The 21,251-nt window shown below is 41.7% G+C and overlaps 1 protein-coding gene across 1 annotated transcript in view; it reads left to right on the forward strand.

Annotated features, from left to right (window-relative positions):
- Positions 1–21,251, forward strand: part of SLC6A11 (solute carrier family 6 member 11) — a 184,365-nt gene that overhangs the window by 46,802 nt on the left and 116,312 nt on the right. The window contains exon 5 of the mRNA XM_065407123.1: positions 6,945–7,077. Within this exon, the coding sequence (XP_065263195.1) occupies positions 6,945–7,077 (133 nt within the window). The remainder of the gene's footprint in view (positions 1–6,944; positions 7,078–21,251) is intronic.

Below are 21,251 nucleotides of genomic sequence, written 5' to 3' on the forward strand. Positions count from 1 at the left end.
AGCCATACTGCAACACCAAGTTCAATTTGCCAAAATTTCTTGCTGCTCCATTATAGCACAATGCATTGAAACAGACTATCTTGATTTACTGTGTGTTACTGCACCGACAACTTTAAAATGGATAACACTATATCAGTATATCCTCCACTGTTGTAGTTTCTATCTTTGGCTACAAGGTTTTGCATGCTTGGATCAAAGCCAGGCTCTCTCTGGCTGTGTTTGTACCTTGTAATTAATGGCAGGCAGAGTTCTAGCCTGGTTGACTTGGTTGGAGTGGATGGTGCGTTTTTTTCCCCCCCCTGAGAACTGGTCTGGCCATGCCTTGCTATGGACTTGCAAGGTCCTGACATGGTCCACAAGCTAAGGAGGCTGTGCTGTTTAGGGAGACTGTACTGGATGGAAGCCAAGTTGAGTTTAGATAGGGCTGTAGATACTTCTGTAGGTGATTCTACCCCTATTGTGTTCCGGGTCCCTGTTTATAAAACCTCTGAGTCAGTCTTCAATCCTTACAGTGAGTAGCATATTACTCCACAGACACAAGGGGACTATTTGAGAACTTAGGTACTTAAATGTGGCTAAGTATGGCAGATTCAGACCTTGAGTGTGTGGATACCATGAGGCCAAAGTAACATCAGCTTCAAGTACCAGAATCCAGCAAAGAGTTCATGGTGTTATTCTATAGCACTGGCCGGATTCTCTGCTCCCCCAACTTCACTTTGTACATGGTGTATGCCTGGTGCCAGTAAATTGGAATGACTAGCATGTTAGTATCCCACTCTTACTTGCATGGAGCAAAGTGAACTTAAAGTGCCTAGTGAATCTCCTCTGTTTAGGGGGAACCTTTCCTGGCACAGAGCTAGCTCAGTCAACCTACTCCACTCTCTCCTGCTGCAGCCTCACCCTTCCACTCAAATAAGAAGGCAAGCAGCATGTTGGGGAGGAAAGAGGAGTGGAGGGGATATGTCAGAGGAGACAAGGGGACGTGGCAGAGTTAGATCCCATCATGTCCGATTCTCTGCTGGCTGCATAAGGTCCCAGAGGATTTAACTGACGCTGGGGTTGGAAACTTGGGGCAGGCCACAGGGACCTTCTTTTTGTTCTTTGTCAGAGTGTTTAGCACAATGGGGTCCTGGTCCACGACTGGGGCTCCTAGGTGCTATGTTATACAGATGATAAATAATAATAATAATTAATAATTAATAATAAAGGAACTGTGATCAGTTCTCTGACAGCCCCCAATTCACTGCACAAGCTCTGTTTAGATGCAGTGGAGAATCAAGCCAATATGTATTTTTAGGGGACATAAAATACTTCCTCTTTTTTAATGATGTAAACTGCAAAATAGAAGAATATGAGCAGAGCTAGCTAAAGGTGGCAGCTAGACTGAACTGAAGTTTTACAAGGACAGTTTTCAGTCCTGAATGCTTCCTTCTTTTGAAAGCTGTGCTCTGCTGCCATTATTTAAGCCAGAGTCTCAGCAGGAGAGCTAAGGAGCTGGAACTAGGGGAAGCTGTGTTGTGCCTGGCGAGAGAATCACGGCTAGACCTTGTGCAAGGCTTTCTCTGTCTTTCTCCCATGTATTCTTTGCATACATTGTACTTCATGGCTTAATTATATGTTCTGTGCTTGTTGCTCATGGCTTCCTAAGGGAAAAAAATCTTTGTTTTGTTTAAACAAAGAACAGACAAAACAAAGATTTTGATGTAACTGGAAAAGCTTTGAATACTCATTTAAATGCTAGTAACTCAAATTGATTGGCACCATGTGTCTTTTTAAAATGGGAGCAGCATGGCTAATCACACTAATGCCATAAATATTCTCTGTCCTCTTCTTTGCAAATGCCTGATAGTGATTAAGTGATTTTTAGATGCCTCAGTTTTGGGGGGCTCAAATTGAGACGCCTTACAGGGACGCAATACTCAGAAAGTGCCAAATACCAACCCTCTGAAAACAACCCCTTTAAAATGTGTCACATTGAGGACCCAAAACTAGCTACTTTTGAAAATCCTTCCCTCAGTGCAGCAGTTATTTCACCAGTGGTGTTGCTAGGCGTAAGCAGAGCAAGCAATTTCTTAGGGCCCCAAGCAGCTGAAGTGGCTCCCAATTAATATTCCCCCCAAAATACTGTTCATCTGATTTAATGTGGACTTGTTAACAAGTGTATTAGTATGTCTTGGGCTGGTATATCTTTTGGTTTGTGGAATCAATGCAATTAGTATTTTAGGGAGTGGGTGAGGGATAAGGGAAAATTCCTGCTTAGTGCCCTTAAGGGACTAACACTGCCTCTGCATTTCATGACCAGGGATTTTGTGTGCAATAAAAAATCACCTTCTAGCATGTGGACGTTTGGCCATGGAAATACAGAATAGGTATAAATAATTTAAAAATAAGCTAAAAAAGAAGCTTCAGAGTTAAAGAGCAATTTAATTTTGAGGAATTGCTTTGATTTGTTGCTCAAATTGATAAATTTGAGATCTGGATTTTCTGTTTTGAGAAAAACACAAAAGAGCAAAAATTGCAGGATTAAACTCACTTAATAAGCCAAATGCAGACTTAGAGTGAGAGATAGCAACTCCAGTGGTTCCAGTGGTGGTTTTCTCCCACATCAGGTTTGAAATTGTTCCATAGGGCTCCAACTGACTACAATGAGCGTGGACACATGCAACCACAGCAAGATCAAGCCCAGGCTATTGAGTCCTTTCAAATTTATTTTTCAATAACATTTTTACTAAATTTGAAAAAGTTGTAAGAAATGTTGGGATCAGTTAGCTTGTAAATGCCTTTTGTTACATGTTTGTACAGTGCCTAACGGAGTGGGGTCCTGGTCTGTGACTGTCCCTAGGTTCTACCACAATACAAATGATACAGAAGGATAATTGAGATGGATGTGGAGGAAGAGTCATTGCAGTAGCATGATGATACAGATGATTCTTTGTTTCATCCAAGGCTGGTCCAAGCAGTGAATTCCAGTCATAACCAGAATGTTGTGGGTGACGTACAACTATGTGTCATAGCACACCATTTCTCAAGGAACTAACCCATCTCCCATGTTATTCAGTGTATACTACAGAGTAGGCTCCTTGGCTAGATCATTTTTAAACACATTGCAGAGCAGTGTCAGTGTGCTGTGTAGCTCTTGGCTTGGGGCATTGCAAATTCAATGTCTGCTCTGGAGGAATGTTTGATTGATATTACCAGCTGGATGCGTCAGAGCTCCTTCCTCCTCAACCCTGGGAGAGCAGCAGTCTAGCTGGAGGGATAGGGATTGTTGATATGAGGGGGTTCTGGATGAAGGCAATGGGCAAAGTTAAGAATGTTTAGTATCACTATGGTCCATCCCTTCTCCAGGAAAAGGAATATGTTAAATATACTTTGGAGGCTTCCCCCCTCATTTGCATAACTTTTTTAGGTCTCACTCTTATATATCATGTGAAACCCCGCAACGGTAACAGAAGCCTCTTTGATCATGAGGCTACATTCCCTTTTAGCATGATTTTCTGCATGTTTATTCATAGCGTGAAGTATGTCAGAATGCAGCAGATATTTGATCATTGCTTGGGATGTGATGATGCTATACCCATATTCCGCTTGGCTACCTGTAAAATGATGCATTGATTTTTAAGGTCACACTCCTGGGTTGTGTTTTTTGTTTTTTGTTTGTTTGTTTAAGAGGAGGATTAGGAGACAAGGCTGGAAGTCATACTGAACCTAATGCAGCATGCACCACAGCTGTTCTTGTCCAGTTGATAACTGGATACTTTAAACTGGCCTTTAATCAGAATGTAGACCTTCTCTAGAGGCATGGAGCATTGGCCTCATTTTCAGTTCCAGTGTGCTGATAAATTCAAAACCTTTCCTCTGTTCTTGCTCTTGACTTCATCCTTCTCTCTTTGACTGAAACACATCCTTCATCAAGTACTGCTTCTTTTGAGAGAGAAAGAGAGAGCTGGTAGTGATCCCTATTTTGGTAGCTTAACACTCAGGGGTGAAATTGGGCCAGTATGGGAGAGGGCTGCCGGGGGAGACAAAAGGGACAACGATGCAGTGCTTTACTGTCATTGCCACTTTTGCCCCCCGCCCCCCGGGCCACCGACAGGGCTCCTGGCTGCTGCCGCCGTTACTGTGGCAGAGGCCAGAGTCCTGGACCCTTTTAAATCGCTGCCAGAGCCCCAGGCGGCAGAGGCCAGGGGAGGTTGACCCCAAGCCCTGCCCCTTCCACCCCAGGCCCCGCCCCTTCGGCCCCTGTACCGGTAAGAATTTAATATTACTTTCACCCCTCCTAATACTTCCCATTATGAAAGATTCTTGCAACTTTTTATGAAGCTCTAACATCTCCTTTGTTTTCAGCAGGACTTTGACATTCAGCAGGAAGAAAGCCCTAGCAAAGTTACTTTTCTTTGACCCATAAGACTCTATCCAGGTTTAGCTGAATTAAAGGCTTAGCTGAATTAAAAAATGGTTAAAAATTACCATTTCCCTTTTCTCTCTTGGGTTTCTCAGGAAAATTTTGTTAGTGCACCAAAATAAATAAATAGGAGCATTCTAAGAAGCCAGGTCCACGCCTCCATCAAAGCAGTAACAGCAGTATAACACTGAACTTGGAACACGTGCAAGCTGCAGAAACAGCTGTTGCCACAGTGTGAGGGGTGGAATGGGTGAGATCTTAGACAGGCTTTTGTCTTCCCAACCTGACCCAGTGCATGGCTCCAACATCTTGTCTCCCACCTTTGAGGGTGGGGATGGGAAGGGTGGAGCAGAAGTACCACATGGGGAAGGAGCCTGCCATCTATTGTGCGGGGGAAAGAGAGAGAGCTGGGTCAGGTTCTCCCCAATCACCACCTGGATGCAGTGCATGGCATGAGTGGGCCATCTCTCAGGGATAACAGCCTTCTCCTGCTGTCAGCTAATGTACTTAGACCTTCAGCTAAAATTGTAGCAGTCTGTGCAATGGTGGTCAATGGTCAGGGTTCAAACCCTGATGATGATGCATGATGCAGAGGTTGTTAGTTGTACAGAAAGTCTTTTTTTTAAAACCTTTTTCCTTTAAAAATAGGAAATTATATTTAAAATAAAACTATGTTAAACATTATTTATTTGTCTGTGCAACCTTAATTCAGCCTGCTTGTTCATATGCATTATGATACAGTCCTTAATTACATGATCACAGGTTTCCCTCCCTCAAGACCTCTGCCTCACTCAGTACTGGGTTGGATGCACCAAGGAGCAGAATGAAGGTTTTTAATGTAGATTTTTTAAAAAAGCAATAAAGTTATATAATGTAAAATATTTGGCTTTAGGAAAGCATATCCAAAGTTATCTGAGTGCACATATGTAACCCATGCCAGCTTGGTGTGGTGCTCTGTCTCTCTCTAGCGGCACCTAGCCCAGCTAGCAATTGCTGAGTCTGCTCCAGCCTTAGCTAAGAGCCATGTGACTTTTAGCTCATGCAGTAGAGACTCATACACTAAGTTTCAGAGGTCCCAGCTTCGATCTCAACCTCCGACAACCAGGACCTATCAGCATTACACATAGACCGACAGTAATAAAAAAATAATAATGATACATTGAATCTAGTGTCTTTAACCACAGGAAATGAGAGTATTTATGAACTTTAAATTAATTAATCTTCACAGTGCCACTGAGAGGTAGGTTAGTGCTGTGTCTCTAAGATTGCAGATAACACTGAATGCAGATCCCGAAGGAAGCTTTGTTCAATAAAATGCATAGAAGTTTTAAGGCAGGAGATGAAAGGTATACATAGAAGGAAAAATGAACTAGTCCATTCTTTCTCACTTGGCATATTTAATCTGAATAAGGATTGATCTCCCTGGGCCTGATACTCTTGTATCACTCCAGTTTTACATCACATATGCCTAGCTGCAGAACCCCATGTTGTTTCTGTGACCAGAATCAATGGAAGCTTAATAAAGGGGTGAAAAGGGACCTAAGTGGTTGAGAGTAATTATTCTGCAGTATGCAGTTGGGCACATGGCTAATTACTTGCTAGAAGCAGTTTAAAGTTCACTAAGCACTTTGGTATCTATGGATATGTAATTAATACAAAATGCCATTTTAAATCAACCTCAACTGCTGACTTCAGACACTGACAGAGTCAGCCTTCACTGCTCTGGTAAATTCAGCTTCCTTTAGAAATGTCTTTTAATTCCCCATAGACACTCTCTTAATATTAAAAGAAGATGAAATCCCTTAAAGGGATTCATGAAATGGATCAGTTGTGCAGAAAGAAATTTGTGTTCCTACTCGTAACCTCTTTAGTCAATGTATCACAGAGTGTTATGTTTTATTTACAGGGTATGGGGGGGGGGGGGGGGCTGGTGAACAGAGAATTGAGATTATTTGTGACTCCATTATTGTTTCCTACTAAAAATCAAAGCACATAAAAATGGCAGCTGCATGCCCAAGACAAGAACATAATTCTAAAGTTGGGGAGCTTGGTCCTGTGGCTAAAGTACTGCACTGAGATTCAGGAGACTTGGATTCAATTTGTGGCTGTGCCACAGATTTCCTGTATGAACTTGGGCAAGCCACTAGCTTTCTTTCAGTTCCCCATCTACAAATGTGAAAAACTATACTGCCTTTCTCCCACCCTTTGTCTGAAATGACTATTTAGACTGGAAGCTGTTCCGGGCAAAAACTGTCTATTGCTATGTTTGTACAGTGCCTGACACAATGGGGCTTGGTCTCGGTTGGGGCCAATTGGTGCTACTGTAATACATATAATAATAACAACAGCAATGAGAGGTAGGAATCACATTGCACTTACTGTTTCTAAGCCCTTCTTTCTCAGCATGGTGCATTCTCAGTAGGCAGTTGCCAGTTCTGTGTCGAATTAAAGCAGCTTTCCTTTTACCCAAATGCTGTATAATTATTTTGTTCATAGTTTTGCTAATATTCTAGCATTTCACTATCACAATTTTTTGTAGACGCAGGGTGTTAGCCATATCCGATGGAATTGAACATATTGGGAATCTCCGCTGGGATTTGGCATTGTGTCTCCTCGCTGCTTGGACTATCTGCTACTTTTGCATTTGGAAAGGAACAAAGTCAACTGGAAAGGTAAGACTGAAAATGCTCCGTGTCCTCTGCGGCACTACAGGACTTGCAGTCTCAGAATACATGTGAAAACTAAGGGTACTTAGCTTGGAGAGGAGGAAAGTGAGAAGACTTTCCTACTCTGAAAAGGAAACCTGTAAATGTGTGGGGCTTGATTCTCTTACGCTGTGTTGCGTGATATCATTTACACCTGTGCAAAGTGGGTGTAAATTGCTATCAAATCAAAACAGTAGTGTCACAGGGTAGCTGGCCCCATAAGGAGAGAGGGGTCTCAGTCTACCTGTGACAAATGTAACACCTTCCCAGGTGAGGCGAATGAAGGTCATGTGACCAGTGGGTCAGGTGATCCAATCAGGCCTGCAGTATATAAGGAAGAGACCTGGAGAGATAAGATGCTGCAGATGGTTGTTGGCAGATGTAAACAGGTCCCTGAGTCAGCAAGATGAAGACACCAGTGGGGAAGGAGGCCTGTGGAGAAGGCAAAGAAGTTCAAACTTCAGGCTCAGAAGTGCTGGGAAAATAGGAAGATGGATGTCAGGGTGGAGGGGCTATGCCCACCGTGAGACTGGGGTGAAAGAGACTTTGTTTTTCAGTTTATTTTATGTTAATAGACCAAACCCCCAAAAGGGGGGTGTTATTGGATACACGCCTTGTGGAAGTTACTGAGGAGTGTGAGTGAAGGGGAAATGGAGGCAGGGCACCACAGAGCCACCCCAGGCCGACCCTGTTTCAGGGAACATTTTACATCCACCTTGCACTGGTATAATTGTCTACACAAGGTGCAGGCAATGGAGAATCAGGCCCCTTGCATTTTGCCAGTTCTGTTTTGGGTGAGAAAGTGCAAGCTATGTTTTCTCCTGAACATTGTATTCCACATTAGACTATATAGACCTTTGCTGCATTAAATTCACAGATGAGACCAATGCCAAATTCTGAACCTCAGTTGCAAGGCTTGGGTGAATTTTAATAGGGGGATGGGCACACAGCATCAAAGATGTGAATTTAGTCTTAAATTGGAAGGTGTTGCAAGCATCAGTGATGACAGGGAAATAAAACAAAGACAACTACAGAATTTAGAAACATAGGCAGCATATAACAGAATGGAATTCATCTGGAAAAGTGAAAACTAACACCTCTGGAAATAACAATCCCCAAGACAGATATCAAGTGGGAGGAAGAAATGTTGAAAGCAGTCATACTGGAAAAGACCAAAGGGTGATGATGGGTAACCAATTAGATGAGAATTCGCAATACCATATTGTGCCTTAAAAGCCAGAACAAGTCTCTGCTAAATATGCAACAGAGGCATCGCTTCACAGACTAGGGAAGCCATTTGGCACTGATGAGATTGCACATGGAATAATGCATAGAGTACTTCAGTAACAGAAAGATATTGAGGAACGGGAGAGGATTCATAGAAAGAAGACAAAACTATTAAGGGTCTGGAAGGCCTGGCTTTAGAGGGAAGATGAAAAGAACTGAACTAAAAGTGTGGAGAGGTGGTGGTGGAGATGGGAGGGCGGAGGGAGGAATGAAGCAATAAACGTCCACCTGTATTTGAAGCATGTACACCAACAGATACAGAAATAGTTTAGGAGGAACAATGAGTGGGATGCAATTGAGCAAAGGTGAGTTTAAGTTGACTCTCAGGAAAAATGTCCTGATAATCAGATCTATTGGATTGCAGAGTAATCACCCCATAGGGAGCGGGTGAAAGCGCTATCAGTGGGGAGTTACTTTGTACGACTATACAAAACACTTTTAATTATACCAGAGGGAACAGGCATGGACTGGCAGGCAGAAGGCTTGCGTGACCTCAAACAGCTGGTCTTTTACATCTCTGCTTTCTATTATTTTCCTACATGTACCAGGGCATGTTCCTTTAGCTTCCTCTCTTTCTGCAGAAATGGATCTCAGACTTAAACTGTGAAAATGTTTAGTCTAACTGATAGACAAGAAAGCTGTTTTAATACCGTGGCGCATAACAGAGCGCAGTTACAAAGGAAGAAGAGATGCTAATATGTAGAAGGAAGGAATTGTTTTATTTAGGTGACATTTTGATAAGTGTGTTCAGCATGAGGATGGCTGCAGGAGGGACATTTTGATGACAGTCAGATGGAAAGTAATTTCTTTTCTATTCAGTTGAAATGTTTTGGTAACCGGTTAACTGAGCAAATAGCCAAGCCATTACGAAGATGTTCAGGGGTGCGGGGTGGGGGTGGGGGAGAGGTGATGGGAATTGAGCATCCAAATCCCCTATATGGCTTTAGAAATCTCCGCCTGAAACCAAAAAAAGTTGAAGCTGGAATTCTCTAAGAATTAGGAGGAATTTGGGCCCCCCACTACAGAAAGGATGTGAATAAATTGGAGAGAGTCCAGCAGAGGGCAACGAAAATAATCATGGGGCTGGGACACATGACTTACGAGGAGAGGCTGAGGGAACTGGGCTTGTTTAGTTGGGTATTGATCCTGCTTTGAGCAGGGGATTGGACTAGATGACCTCCTGAGGTCCCTTCCAACCCTGATATTCTATGATTCTATGTTTAGTCTGCAGAAGAGAAGAGTAAGGGAGGATTTGATAGCAGTCTTCAATTACCTGAAGGGGGGGGGTCCAAAGCTTGGCTGTTCTCAGTGGTGGCAGATGATAGAACAAGGAGCAATGGTCTCAAGTTGCAGTGGGGGAGGTCTAGGTTGGATATTAGGAAACACTATTTCACTAGGAGGGTGGTGAAGCACTGGAATGGGTTACTTAGGGAGGTGGTGGAATCTCCATCCTTAGAGGTTTTTAAGGCCTGGCTTGACAAAGCCCTGGCTGGGATGATTTAGTTGGGTATTGATCCTGCTTTGAGCAGGGGCTTGGACTAGATGACCTCCTGAGGTCTCTTCCGACCCTAATCTTCTATGATTATATGAAAAGGCTCATTAGAGACTCACAACACTAGGTCATGTACAGCATTTTTGTGCTCAAATAGTTAACAAACAGCTAGGCAGCTGCATATGTAGATATATACAATAATGTAATTAATAATATCAAAAGTCCAGTTCTTGCCTTATGGCAAAACAGTGTCTTTTGTTGCTCTGTTATGATAACAATGGACTGTGTTTTAGGGACTCTTTCCATTTATGCAGCAACAGGTTAGGATTATAATTTCCTAGGGAGCGCTAGGTTTGGGGGCATCTACTGCCTGGCTGATACATCGCTGCCACAGGCAGATATGTTCTGGTGGCTTTAGGATGGGTTCAGATCCTCTGTTCCCGAATGCATTTGCTGTAGTTTGTGGTGCTCGCTGCTACCTGTGAAATGGGCAGTAAGGCACTGTAGGAGACTGCCCACGTAGGAGCTTGTACTGGCAGAATGTCTGTGGGATGCAGCTCACAGCCAGCACTGCCCCTTTCCCTCCACTGCTGCTGCTCTTACTCATAATGGAAGTATTTCACCTTATGAGTTTTCAGTATCATATCTTAGTTCTGATTAATAATTAGGCCCTTTACCGGAGACTCTTTTCCAGTGTCTTCTCTAGGCCAGTGATGCATTTTTGCTCTGTAAGAGAAACTTCCCTTTCTGGGGTGGCTGAAGGATTTCAGCCCTCTGAGAATCGTTCTTTCTTCTGACAGAGGGCTGTGGGAATGCGTATCTTCTCGCTGCCTCCACTGACTGGTTGGCCAAGTTGGTACACCACAATGATGTGTTGCTGCAGGCACTTCATAATGATGCTGTAGATTAGGGATGACAGAGTGGTTTCTGGGTATGTTGCAGTTTTTATACCTATTATAATTATGTTTTAAGTTTCTTTCAAAGATCTTCCATTTTTAGTCATTGACATTGGCTTACACATAGTGTATGCTCATTTTTATCCAAATGTGCTGGGAAAATTTAGGACACTTCCAAGTTCTGTCACTAATAACAGTCATCTCTAAAGCAAAACAAGACTTGTATTTTTTTTTAAAAAGTACATCTTAGGTATAGTTTCAGAATGTACAATTCTTTCGTACTACCACTCCCTGCCCCCAAGTATAACACCAGTCGCTTCCCTTCCACCATATTTACTAAATATTAGATAACTACATTATGAGCCTGAGTCTCAGCTGGTGTAGATCAATGTAGCTTCTCTGTCTGCAGAGCTGGCTGGGAACTGGAATTTCCATTCTGTGGTAAAATGCCAACATTTTTGAGGAAAAAAAGATCATTCTGAATTAGAACAAAAAAATGCTGAAATTTCAAAATTTCCCACAAGATGAAAATTCCAAAAAATTTCAATTTGGGACCATTGAAACATTTTGATTCATTTTGATGTTTATGTTATATTAATATATGATATCTAATATTTATGAATTAGATCTGGTTGGAACATTTTTGATAAAATATGCTGCTTCATCAAATTTGAAATGTCTCAGGGAGATGTATCAGTTTCAACAAAGTTTTCAACAGGAGGATTTTTGAGGTTTGGGATCGACTCTCTGGTTGTGGAGAGAATGGGAGAAGGAGTGAGAGGGTGAAAACCTACCTTTTGGATCCAAAAAAATCATGTTTTAACATAATTCTGTTTCATGAAAATGTTCAAAAGGTTTTGCTTGTGTTTCATATGGAATGAAAACAAATTCTGAAACCTTGAAATTTGTCACAAAAAGGAATTGTCATCCTCTGGACAGCTGTAATATAAAGATATTAAAATATTAATGTTAATATTACATTATAAAAGTCAAAATGATAAAGTTGAAATGAAACATTTGCAACATTCTTGAAACTAAACATCTTGACTTTTTCCCATTCAAAATTTAATTAAAATAGCAACATTCCCACAAAACATTTCTATTTTGATGAAACTACAGTTTTAATGGGAAAACTGTTGTTGAAAACTTTTCAACCAGCTATGATTGACGTCAATGGAGCTGTCTCTTTACCCTCACTGAGGATCTGGCTCATCGATAATTTACCTTTAGATCAGCTTGCTGTTATTTGACTATTTGCTTACATGCTTTGCAGACTAATGCACTGAATAGAGCAAGACCAAAAGGAACTAAAGGTGACAATATAACGAGACATAGAAACATAACAATTGCCACACTGGGTCAGATCTGAGATCCATCTAGTCCAGTAATCTGTATTCAACAGCGTCCACCACCAGGTGAAAGAACCTGCAGTAGGTAAATGTGGGGTAATCTGCCTTCCAAATTAGGTCTTCCTCTAGTCTCTAGTAGTTAGAGATTGGTGTAGTATTTTTTCCAAAATGTTTGTTGTCATTAATGATGATAATTCTGGATATTCTTGTTATCCCTATACATTCCTTTTTGAATCTTGCTAAATTCTTGTCCTCAGTGGCTTCTTGTGGCGGTGAGTTCCACAGTCTAATTATATGTTATGAGAAAAAATACCCGCTTTAATCAGTTTTGAGTTTCCCACCTTTTAATTTAATTGGATGTTTCCTTGCCCTTGTATTATCAGGCAAGGAGATCCAAAGCTTCCAATCTATCTTCTCTACAGCATTCAATATTTTATGTACTTTTATCGTGTCCCTTTTATTTGTCTCCTTTCTGGTCCTAAGTATCCTAAATAAGTTTGTCATCTGCAATTTTTGCTATGTAGAGAGATGTGAGAGAACCATGTTTCTCACTTGAATCCTAACTTAATCTCTTAGGGCTGGTCTACACTAGGCAGTTACATTGGTATAGGTACATCTCACAGAGGTGTGAAAAATCCACACTCCTGAGAGACGTAACTATACTGACCTAACCCCTGGTGTAGACAGCACTAGGTTGATGGCAGAATTCTTTCGTCAACCTAGCTTTTGACTCTCGGGGAGATGGATTACGTACAGTGACCAGAGAGTCCCTCCCGTTGACGTAAGTAGTGTCTACACTGAAGCACTACAGCTGTGCTGCTGTAGCATTTTAAGTGTAAACGTACCCTTTGTGAGAGCAAGGCTTTGTCCTTCCTGCTTTAGGCAAGGAATTGATTATTAGAATAGTGCTTCCTATCCCTAACATATAGGATTCTGTGACTGCAGCTGGAGAAACTTCAAGGAACCTTACCATTAATAAGACACATTAGTAATAATATATTGCATTGCTAGAGTGTTTATTCATCATACAGCATCGCTGAGATATGCTCACTTGGGGTGGGGCAGGGCGGGAGGGAGCAGGGGGGGGGGAGCAATAGCCAGCTAGTGTGCAGCCTGCTGCATAACCACGTGGGAAGTGAGAAGATTTGGGCAAAGACATTTGGACATACCCATCGTCTTCTAAAATATGCCACCGTTTTTAATGCCCTATAAAGAGCCCCTCTTCTCTACACTATATGTGAGCTTGTAATAAGAAAGGGCTGAAGCAGTGCTTCAAAAATTAATCTGTGGTTCCAGGGATTATTGGTGGTTCAAGCCTGAACCGTAGAGCACTGAGATACCCCTCCAGCTTTGCATTCTTATGTATAATACCCTGTCCTAATATTTGAAAAGCAATAATAGACCAGGAGTAAAAGGACTATTTAAAAGCAAATCTAGTACAACAAGGAGCAGTAGGCTTGGATAAAAGGACTCTGTTTAGATGGTGAGGATTAGACACAATTTAGCTCTTCAAGTAATTAATGCAATAAGCATCCCTCAGTCACATGCAAGATCAGTTTATGGAATCTTGTAGAATCTTTCCTGCTTGCAGCAAGGAGCCAAGATAGATGAGCCATTTCATCTCTAGCAGCTAGTCCTTGGAATACTTCTGATGAAACCTGATGGCCTGATCCAAAGTCCATTGAAGGCTCCCACTGATATCAATGGTCTTCAGATCAGGCAGTACTATAGCTACTTATCCCAGAAGACAAGGCTTTGATCACGGAGGATCTTTGTTGCAGATATTAATACCATATCAATTTGCTTGTTGTTGGGTTGGCTAATGGCTCAGTCTTTGCTTTTGGTTTGTGATTGATCATTTTAATTATTGGACTCATCAATGAAAAGGCAATAAACCACGTGATCAGATAAATACTAAATTGCTAAAAGCAAACAACCAACATGCCCCTGCCCTCTACAAAGCAGTAAATAAATGCATTAAAATCTAGTATTCATTCCAATTTGCTCTCTTGATGTGCTTCATAGAGCAAATTGGGATATGATTGACACAGTCCATTATGATATATATTAATGGTACTTGTCTGGAGAAATCTTGATGGTGGGTGGAAAACTGCTTTTGGGTGGAGAAACCTTTTTTAATGAGTTTTAAAAGAACAAAAACACATGATATCTGTCTGCAAAATTATGGGTTGTATTTTTGCCACATATGATTTAGCAAAGAGTCAAAATTTCCAATGTTAAGTGTTAAAGAAAAAATGTATTATCGTGTAACACTGAGATCAGAGGGTGAATTAATGCTCTGAGTATCACAATACCCACATAACCACCGGGATTATGACCCATGAGTTTGGATGGATGAAATGATTCAAATCTAATAAGATACCACCTCTCCCATTCCTTTGCCCAAAACTTGAGTCAAACCCAAATGGAAAGTTATCCTCCTTTGGTTTGCAATTCCCCTGCACCTCTAGGTTCTGATCAGGACTGGAACTGGCAAAGTGTAGTACTTTGTGAAAACCTCTTATGGAATTTCAGGGACCAACTGGAAGATATAGAAATCTCCCAAAAAAGCTTGTTCCTATGAGTTCATCAGCCCTATTTTATATATTGGAGTGGTTTGAATAACCATCTTAACATTTAGCTGCTTATCCAGACTGAACTTAACCTGAGAACGTTTTGAGGTTCTCCCACCACTTGTTTTGAGTTCCCTGATGTTAAACACTACCTTAATCAATGCAGTGGTGCGATCATCCACCATAACAAATAGAAGAAAGAGGCGGTAGATTACAAAAATCGGGGGGGCTGACTCTGAGGGACTAAACTAAATAAAAACAGAAATGGGCAGGGAAAATCAGCTCTTCAGCAGGTAGCAAATGTCTACAAGAAAAACCTTTATCATCAACACTGGTGAAACATAATGCTTCCTGTGAGATTTTCTGGTGTTACTGTATACAATTGATGCACTCAGATACTTAGTGATGGGAGCCAGATAACAGCTAGGTAGATAAGATCTTCACATTACCATGGAATGTGTGAGTGGATTGATTAAGAAAGTCCCATGAGTCAAAACATGGAATAATAGAATAGATAATTATTACACAAATATCTTCTCATTAAATATTTATGACACTTTTTCCTAATTATCATTAGTTACCTTCCTATTTTGCATTGCAGTTCTAAAAAGGATCCTGCTTGGTTAACATAATTGTTTGCAACTCATTTTAATAAGATCCCTTAGAGGGTTACTCGGCAGTGTACTTACCACACAAAAACTTAAGGACAGGAGAACTGCTGAATTGTATATTTGTGACCTTTATTAGCCATTCTTGGGGTATGTCTACACTACAGGATTAATCCGAATTTATATAATTCGAATTTAGGAAACCGATTTTATAAATTCGAATGTATTCGGCCACACTAGGCACCATTAATTCGGTGGTGTGCGTCCAAGCTACCGTAGTAGCATCGATTTCCAGAGTGTTGCATTGTGGGTAGCCAATAACATCTAATTGCCAATAACATCGAATTGCGGCCACACTAACCTTAATTCGGATTAACAATACCGATTTTGACGCTACTCCTCTCGTCGAGGAGGAGTACAGAAATCGAATTAAAGGGCTCTTTAATTCGAATTAAATGGCTTCGTTGTGTGGACGGTTCCAGAGTTAATTCGAATTAAAGCCACTAAATCCGAATTAAAGGCGTAGTGTAGACCAGGCCTTGTATTCTACTTCCTACCATGGCATTACTGAAAAAGGTATAGAAACCTTAACAGGGCAAAAGATTTCCTTGTCTCTAAAGGAACTATGTTACAATTTTACCTACATTAAGAAAATTGGTTATTGGATTGCATAGGTGTAAGTGAGGGCAGAATTTGGCATTTTTTCCTTAAAGTGCAGGCTTTTCCTACTGCTTTCTATATGCATAAATGTCTAAACCTGTGGCATTCCGCTCAGGTCTCCTGGAGCAGCTCCTCAGATTAATGGCTGTGTCTGAAGCTTGTCGTGTTCTGCTTGACTGGGTTTGGCAAACCTGGTTTGAGTCAATAAAACTTCCTAATGGCACCTGGTTTGGGGGGTTTGTCACAACATGAAGCTCAGATAAGGGTAAAGATTCATGGATCCCTTAAGTGGGCTTGTTTGGATTAATGGTTTCAGGTCAGACTTGGTGAAATTCACACTTTCTAGCAGCCAGATTGTTGCACTTTACTCAGGCTGAATAATACCTTACTCCTCAAGAAGTCCCACTGATTAATATGATCTGGTCCTAGCTAGATTTTCAGTCCAGGGTAACAGACCCAACAGACCTAGATAGTTAAGATCCATACTTGATGAGCATCTGAGCTTTCAAGTGCTTATCCCAATAAGTTAAACTCCAAACCTTTAAAGATCACTAGAAAAATGAAGTTGAAACTCCACTAGATCTGGTTAAAGTTTTATTTTCTTGTCAAGGGAAATCCATGAATTTAGACAAGCAGTTTATCAGTACCTGTCAACTTTCAAAGACAATATTTAAGCTGTCAAACTCAGCACTGGCTGAGTATAAAGCCGTCCTTAGCTACAGAATTCAACAAATTCCTTCCAGTCCTCTCCACAACCTCTCCCCTTCCTCACTCACAAGCACAGCTGGCTAGTGTGAGGTGATTTATAGGCGTCTTTCTGTTCCTCCTGTCAAATTATTTGATTATCCATGTTGGACGAGTAGAACTGAGGACACAGTGGCAGAGAGAGAAAAATAATTTTCTTTTGTCTCTCCTTTTGCTTTAGTTTTTCAAAGAAGTGACATTATTTTCAGAGGCAAATGTGACATTTTTCATTTCCTGTACTAGGCATTCAGCACTGGAGGATCTGAAAGCTTAGCTTTCACATAATTTCCACCTGCTATTCGCTAGGGCTCAGATCTTGAAATGAATCTCCCCGGGCAGAATCTAGCTCTGTATTAGTGTTCTTTTAAGGAACAGCCCTCATGCAGCTTCCCACCACACATGGGAGAACGCCCACTATTACATCCCTTTATGTTGTCCAGCATACTCCCTATTTGCATGCTGATCTCATTCTATGTGCCAGTTAGGGCCATAGCTCCATCATGTCCGCACCTCGTCTGGGTGCTATGCTTGGAGTGGGCTGTGCAAGGAAAGGAAGGTGCCTTTTTACCTTCTCCCCAACTGTATGTATACCTGTATAAGGCCATGATCTGGCCCCTAATTTACTGCAGGGGAATGAATCCTCTTAAATTGGGCACAGGGCTATATTGGTCCCATTAGAAAGGTTGGTGGCAGACTGCGGTGACTTTACTCTGCCCCATATTTTAGTGTCTTTGAAATTGTTGACTATGATATCCTACTGTGCAGAAAGGCTTTCGTTTTGAGACTACAGTGACCCAGTTCTGATCTCACATCAGCTTTACACTGCTCTGACTCCATTGACTTCAGTGGAGTGACTGCTGATTTATAATTGTGTAAGAGAGACCAGAATACAGCCAAAGCAAGAAGAAAATTGAAAAGTTGATACAAATTTGCTAGGGATTGGAGCAAAGTATTTAACTAAACTCTGTGCACTGCCTTCCACTGAGTCTAATATCCACTAGGCTCTCCCTGAAGACTCCTAGCAACATATCTCGTGTGTGCCAAAACATAAAGTTCAGAAATAGCTCTCCATACCTTTTGCCCGTCAGTCAGCTGCCCTCCCATCAGAAGGAGTTAAACTCTGCTTGCCAGCAGTTAAAACTCAGTCAGTAGTCCCACACAGAAAATGTATTTTTCAATAGCAGACTATATAAAGACTCTAATGGATTCAATGAGGCAGAAAGAAAGTAAAAGGACAGAAGAAGAAAATAAAAGAGAAAGATGTGTGGAAAAAAAAAAAGAACTGGGGCCCATTGTAAGGGCCCAGGAAAAGGAACTAGGCAGCAATGATTATATCTCCTGAAGTGTCTTTTGTTTCAGCCTGAAGTAGTAGCAAAGAATAGCCCTTCATGGTGAGGCTTTAGCACTCAGTCCAAGATTGATCTCTGTATTCAAAGGAGGAAAGTAGAACGTTCATGAGATGCATGCAGAGTTTCTGCTTTCCAGCCTCCTCTGTGTGAAGTTTTAAAACAGCTACTGAAATTTTTTTTCCCCCTCCCCTGTGCAACTCTGAGCATTTAAGGACATCTCTAAGCTGTTAGCTAAGGAGATCTGTATGCAGTGCTGGCGAGCATTTTTCACAAATTGTGATTGGTGATTGTGGACAGCTTTAAATTGTAATATTAAATCAAAATAATGCAATATCTGTTTCATTTGTTTGCCATTAGCTTTCAGTAGCAGAGGTCCACCTTTACTAGGAACTGTGGCTTAGAGTATGTCAACACTTCAGAGACTATACCAGCATAGCTACTTCTCTGTAGCTATGCCAGCTTGGTCCTGAAGTGTAGATGCAGCCTACACAGATGGAAGAGTTTTTTTTTCATTGGTGTAGAAATACAGCAGCTGTGTGGATGGAAGAATTCATTTTTCTACCAACGTAGCTACATCTACACTGGGGGTTAGGTCAGCATAGCTGTGTCAGTCAGCAGTGTGGTTTTTTCACAGCCCTGACCCAAGGAATCTATGTCGACCTAACTTTTAAGTGTGGACCAAGCCTAAGGCTATGGCTACACTAGAGAGCTTACAGTGGCACAGCTGCACCAGTGTAGCTGCGCCGCTGTAAGCTCTCTACTGGAATTGCTCTAAGCCAACAAGAGAGAGCTCTCCCGTCAGCTTAAGTAATCCAGCCCTGGTGAGCAGTGGTAGCTTCTACCACTGACATAGCGCTGTCCATACTGGCACTTAAGTCGGCATAAGTTATGTCACTTGGGGGTGGCTAATTCACATCCCTGAGCACATAACTTATATCGACATAAGCTGCAGTGTGTAGATAGTCTTATACTAGATAAGAGCCTACTCCAAGTTAACTGAAGTCAGTCAGTCAGGGTGTATTATGCCCTAAATGTGACAGGAGGATAGCTTGGGGTCCAGGGCCATGTAAGAAGGCTGGAGGAAAGGTGTAATTCAATTTACCAAGCCAGGGCATGAAATAGAAACAACCCAACTGTTAAAACAAAATGAAAAGTATTTTCTGAAAATATTAGGATGTAGACAAACGTAGTAGACGTCTGTCTCAAGGAAAAGCATATTGTTTTAGTAAAGGTACCGTAAATGGACTTGTGCCTGGACCGGACATTCTATAAAACTTTCAGACACTTTAACATTTGTTTAAAAAATAGACATCAAGTCAACAAACAAGATTTTAGTGTCTGAATCACCTCAGTCCATTTCTTCCTCATATTATTTCTTTGTAGTTATCATGTTCCTCCCCAATCAATCACTCCACACCCCTCCCTCACAAATAAACAAACACAAGCAAACAGAAAACCGAACAGAAAAATGTCAGACGGAAGATCGGAGCCAAGCAATAAAACAAGAAAATAGGTCTCTGAGGGGGCATGTGTGATCTGTAGGTAGCATGGCATTTCAGGTGCTAAAGTATTGTTGTTGGTAGTTATTTTGGGGGGCTTGGCGGGTGAAGTACAACTTGTATTTCTGCTGGGTAACTCTCTGTTAGGTTCTATGAAGCCAATATTGTTAAAACAAAGATTGCAGAGTTAGGCCAATAGACAGCCCTCGTTCCGCACATGCAGCACCCTTGAGTATGGTGCCTCCTATAGCCTATAGTTTACATATTAGGAATATTAAACCCATTTTTAATAGAAGCAGTAAGAATTCCCCTAGAAGTTCTGAACGTAAAATGTTATGTACCAAGATTGGAATATAAACCTCAGGAATACTCACATCAGCATGCCATTTGTTGTTTGAATTCTCTTAAAGATACTTCCATTTGATTTTTCCTTTGATCAGGTGAAATAAATTACTTAGAATGAGCCTCTGAATATATAGGGTGGTCAGCGCCTCACCTGGTGTAAATTGGCATAACTCCATTTGCTGAAGATGTGGACCATTATTACAGGGATTTCTGTGATATCCATTCTCATAGTATCAGAGTACCCTGAGTACATGGATTAGAAATACATCAAAGTTCCCTGGTGGGAACGATGCTCAATTCCTTTAGTCCTACAGGCCAATCCATTAGCTTTTTTTTGTCCAAAGTACTGGATTTCTTTGTATTGGTTATTTTGTCTACAGTGTTGCTCTTGTGAGATTTACAAACCTTAATTCTGTATATCTCACTGAAGTCAGCTACAATGGATGCAATACAAAACCAGTGTAAAGAGCTGCAAAAGCATAATGACATACTGTCACGGAGTAAGGGGGAGTCAGGGCCCCGCACCCCTCTTCCTGAGATTGACGGTGACTCTCAACCAGCCAGTAAAACAGAAGGTTTATTAGATGACGGGAATACAGTCTCAAGCAGAGTGTGTAGGTACGACCAGAACCCCTCAATTAGGCCCTTCTGGGAGGTTCAGGGAGCTTAGACCCCAGCTTGGGGTTCCCTGCGTTGCACCACCCAGCCTAGCCCTCCCAAGACCAAACTCCTTCTCTCCCCTAGCAGCCCCTCCCTCCTTTGTTCAGTCTCCCAGGCAGAAGGTGTTACTTCTCCCAACCCCCCTCCTGGCTCAGGTTACAGCTCAGGTAGCTTCCTTCCAGGGAAGTCTCCCATCCCCAATGCAACCCCCCCTGCAACATTCCCAGGTCAAATCTGCCCCGCTCCCTGCTCTGTCACATCTACCTTTCTACCTGAGCGACAAAGACAGCTTCAGTGCTGGAGCTTCCATTGCTACATTGGTTACTCTAAATATTTGGCACTCCCAGAGTGACGTGGTGGCCACAAAACACCTGCTACTCACTTCTACTACTGAACACTTGGAAAATACCTAAGTTGTAAAATCGACAGCAGGTCCTAAGCATATATGATCATGTCATATGGCACTTTACAGGGGCGCACATGGCTCTGCTGTTACAATGGATCACACAAAGTGAGAAATAACTTAATACTACTTGAAGTCGGGATAAAATGTCCACATTTCCTGTGGGTGGCAGATATGTGCATTGTTATCTGAAGTAGCAGACATTCATTGCTATACAGTGTTATTATTTATTATGCTTCTATTGCCTAGAGCCTCCAGCCAAGATCAGAGAGAGCC

The sequence above is a fragment of the Emys orbicularis genome, chromosome 7 (assembly GCF_028017835.1).
Source record: "Emys orbicularis isolate rEmyOrb1 chromosome 7, rEmyOrb1.hap1, whole genome shotgun sequence".
Taxonomy (NCBI): domain Eukaryota; kingdom Metazoa; phylum Chordata; order Testudines; family Emydidae; genus Emys; species Emys orbicularis.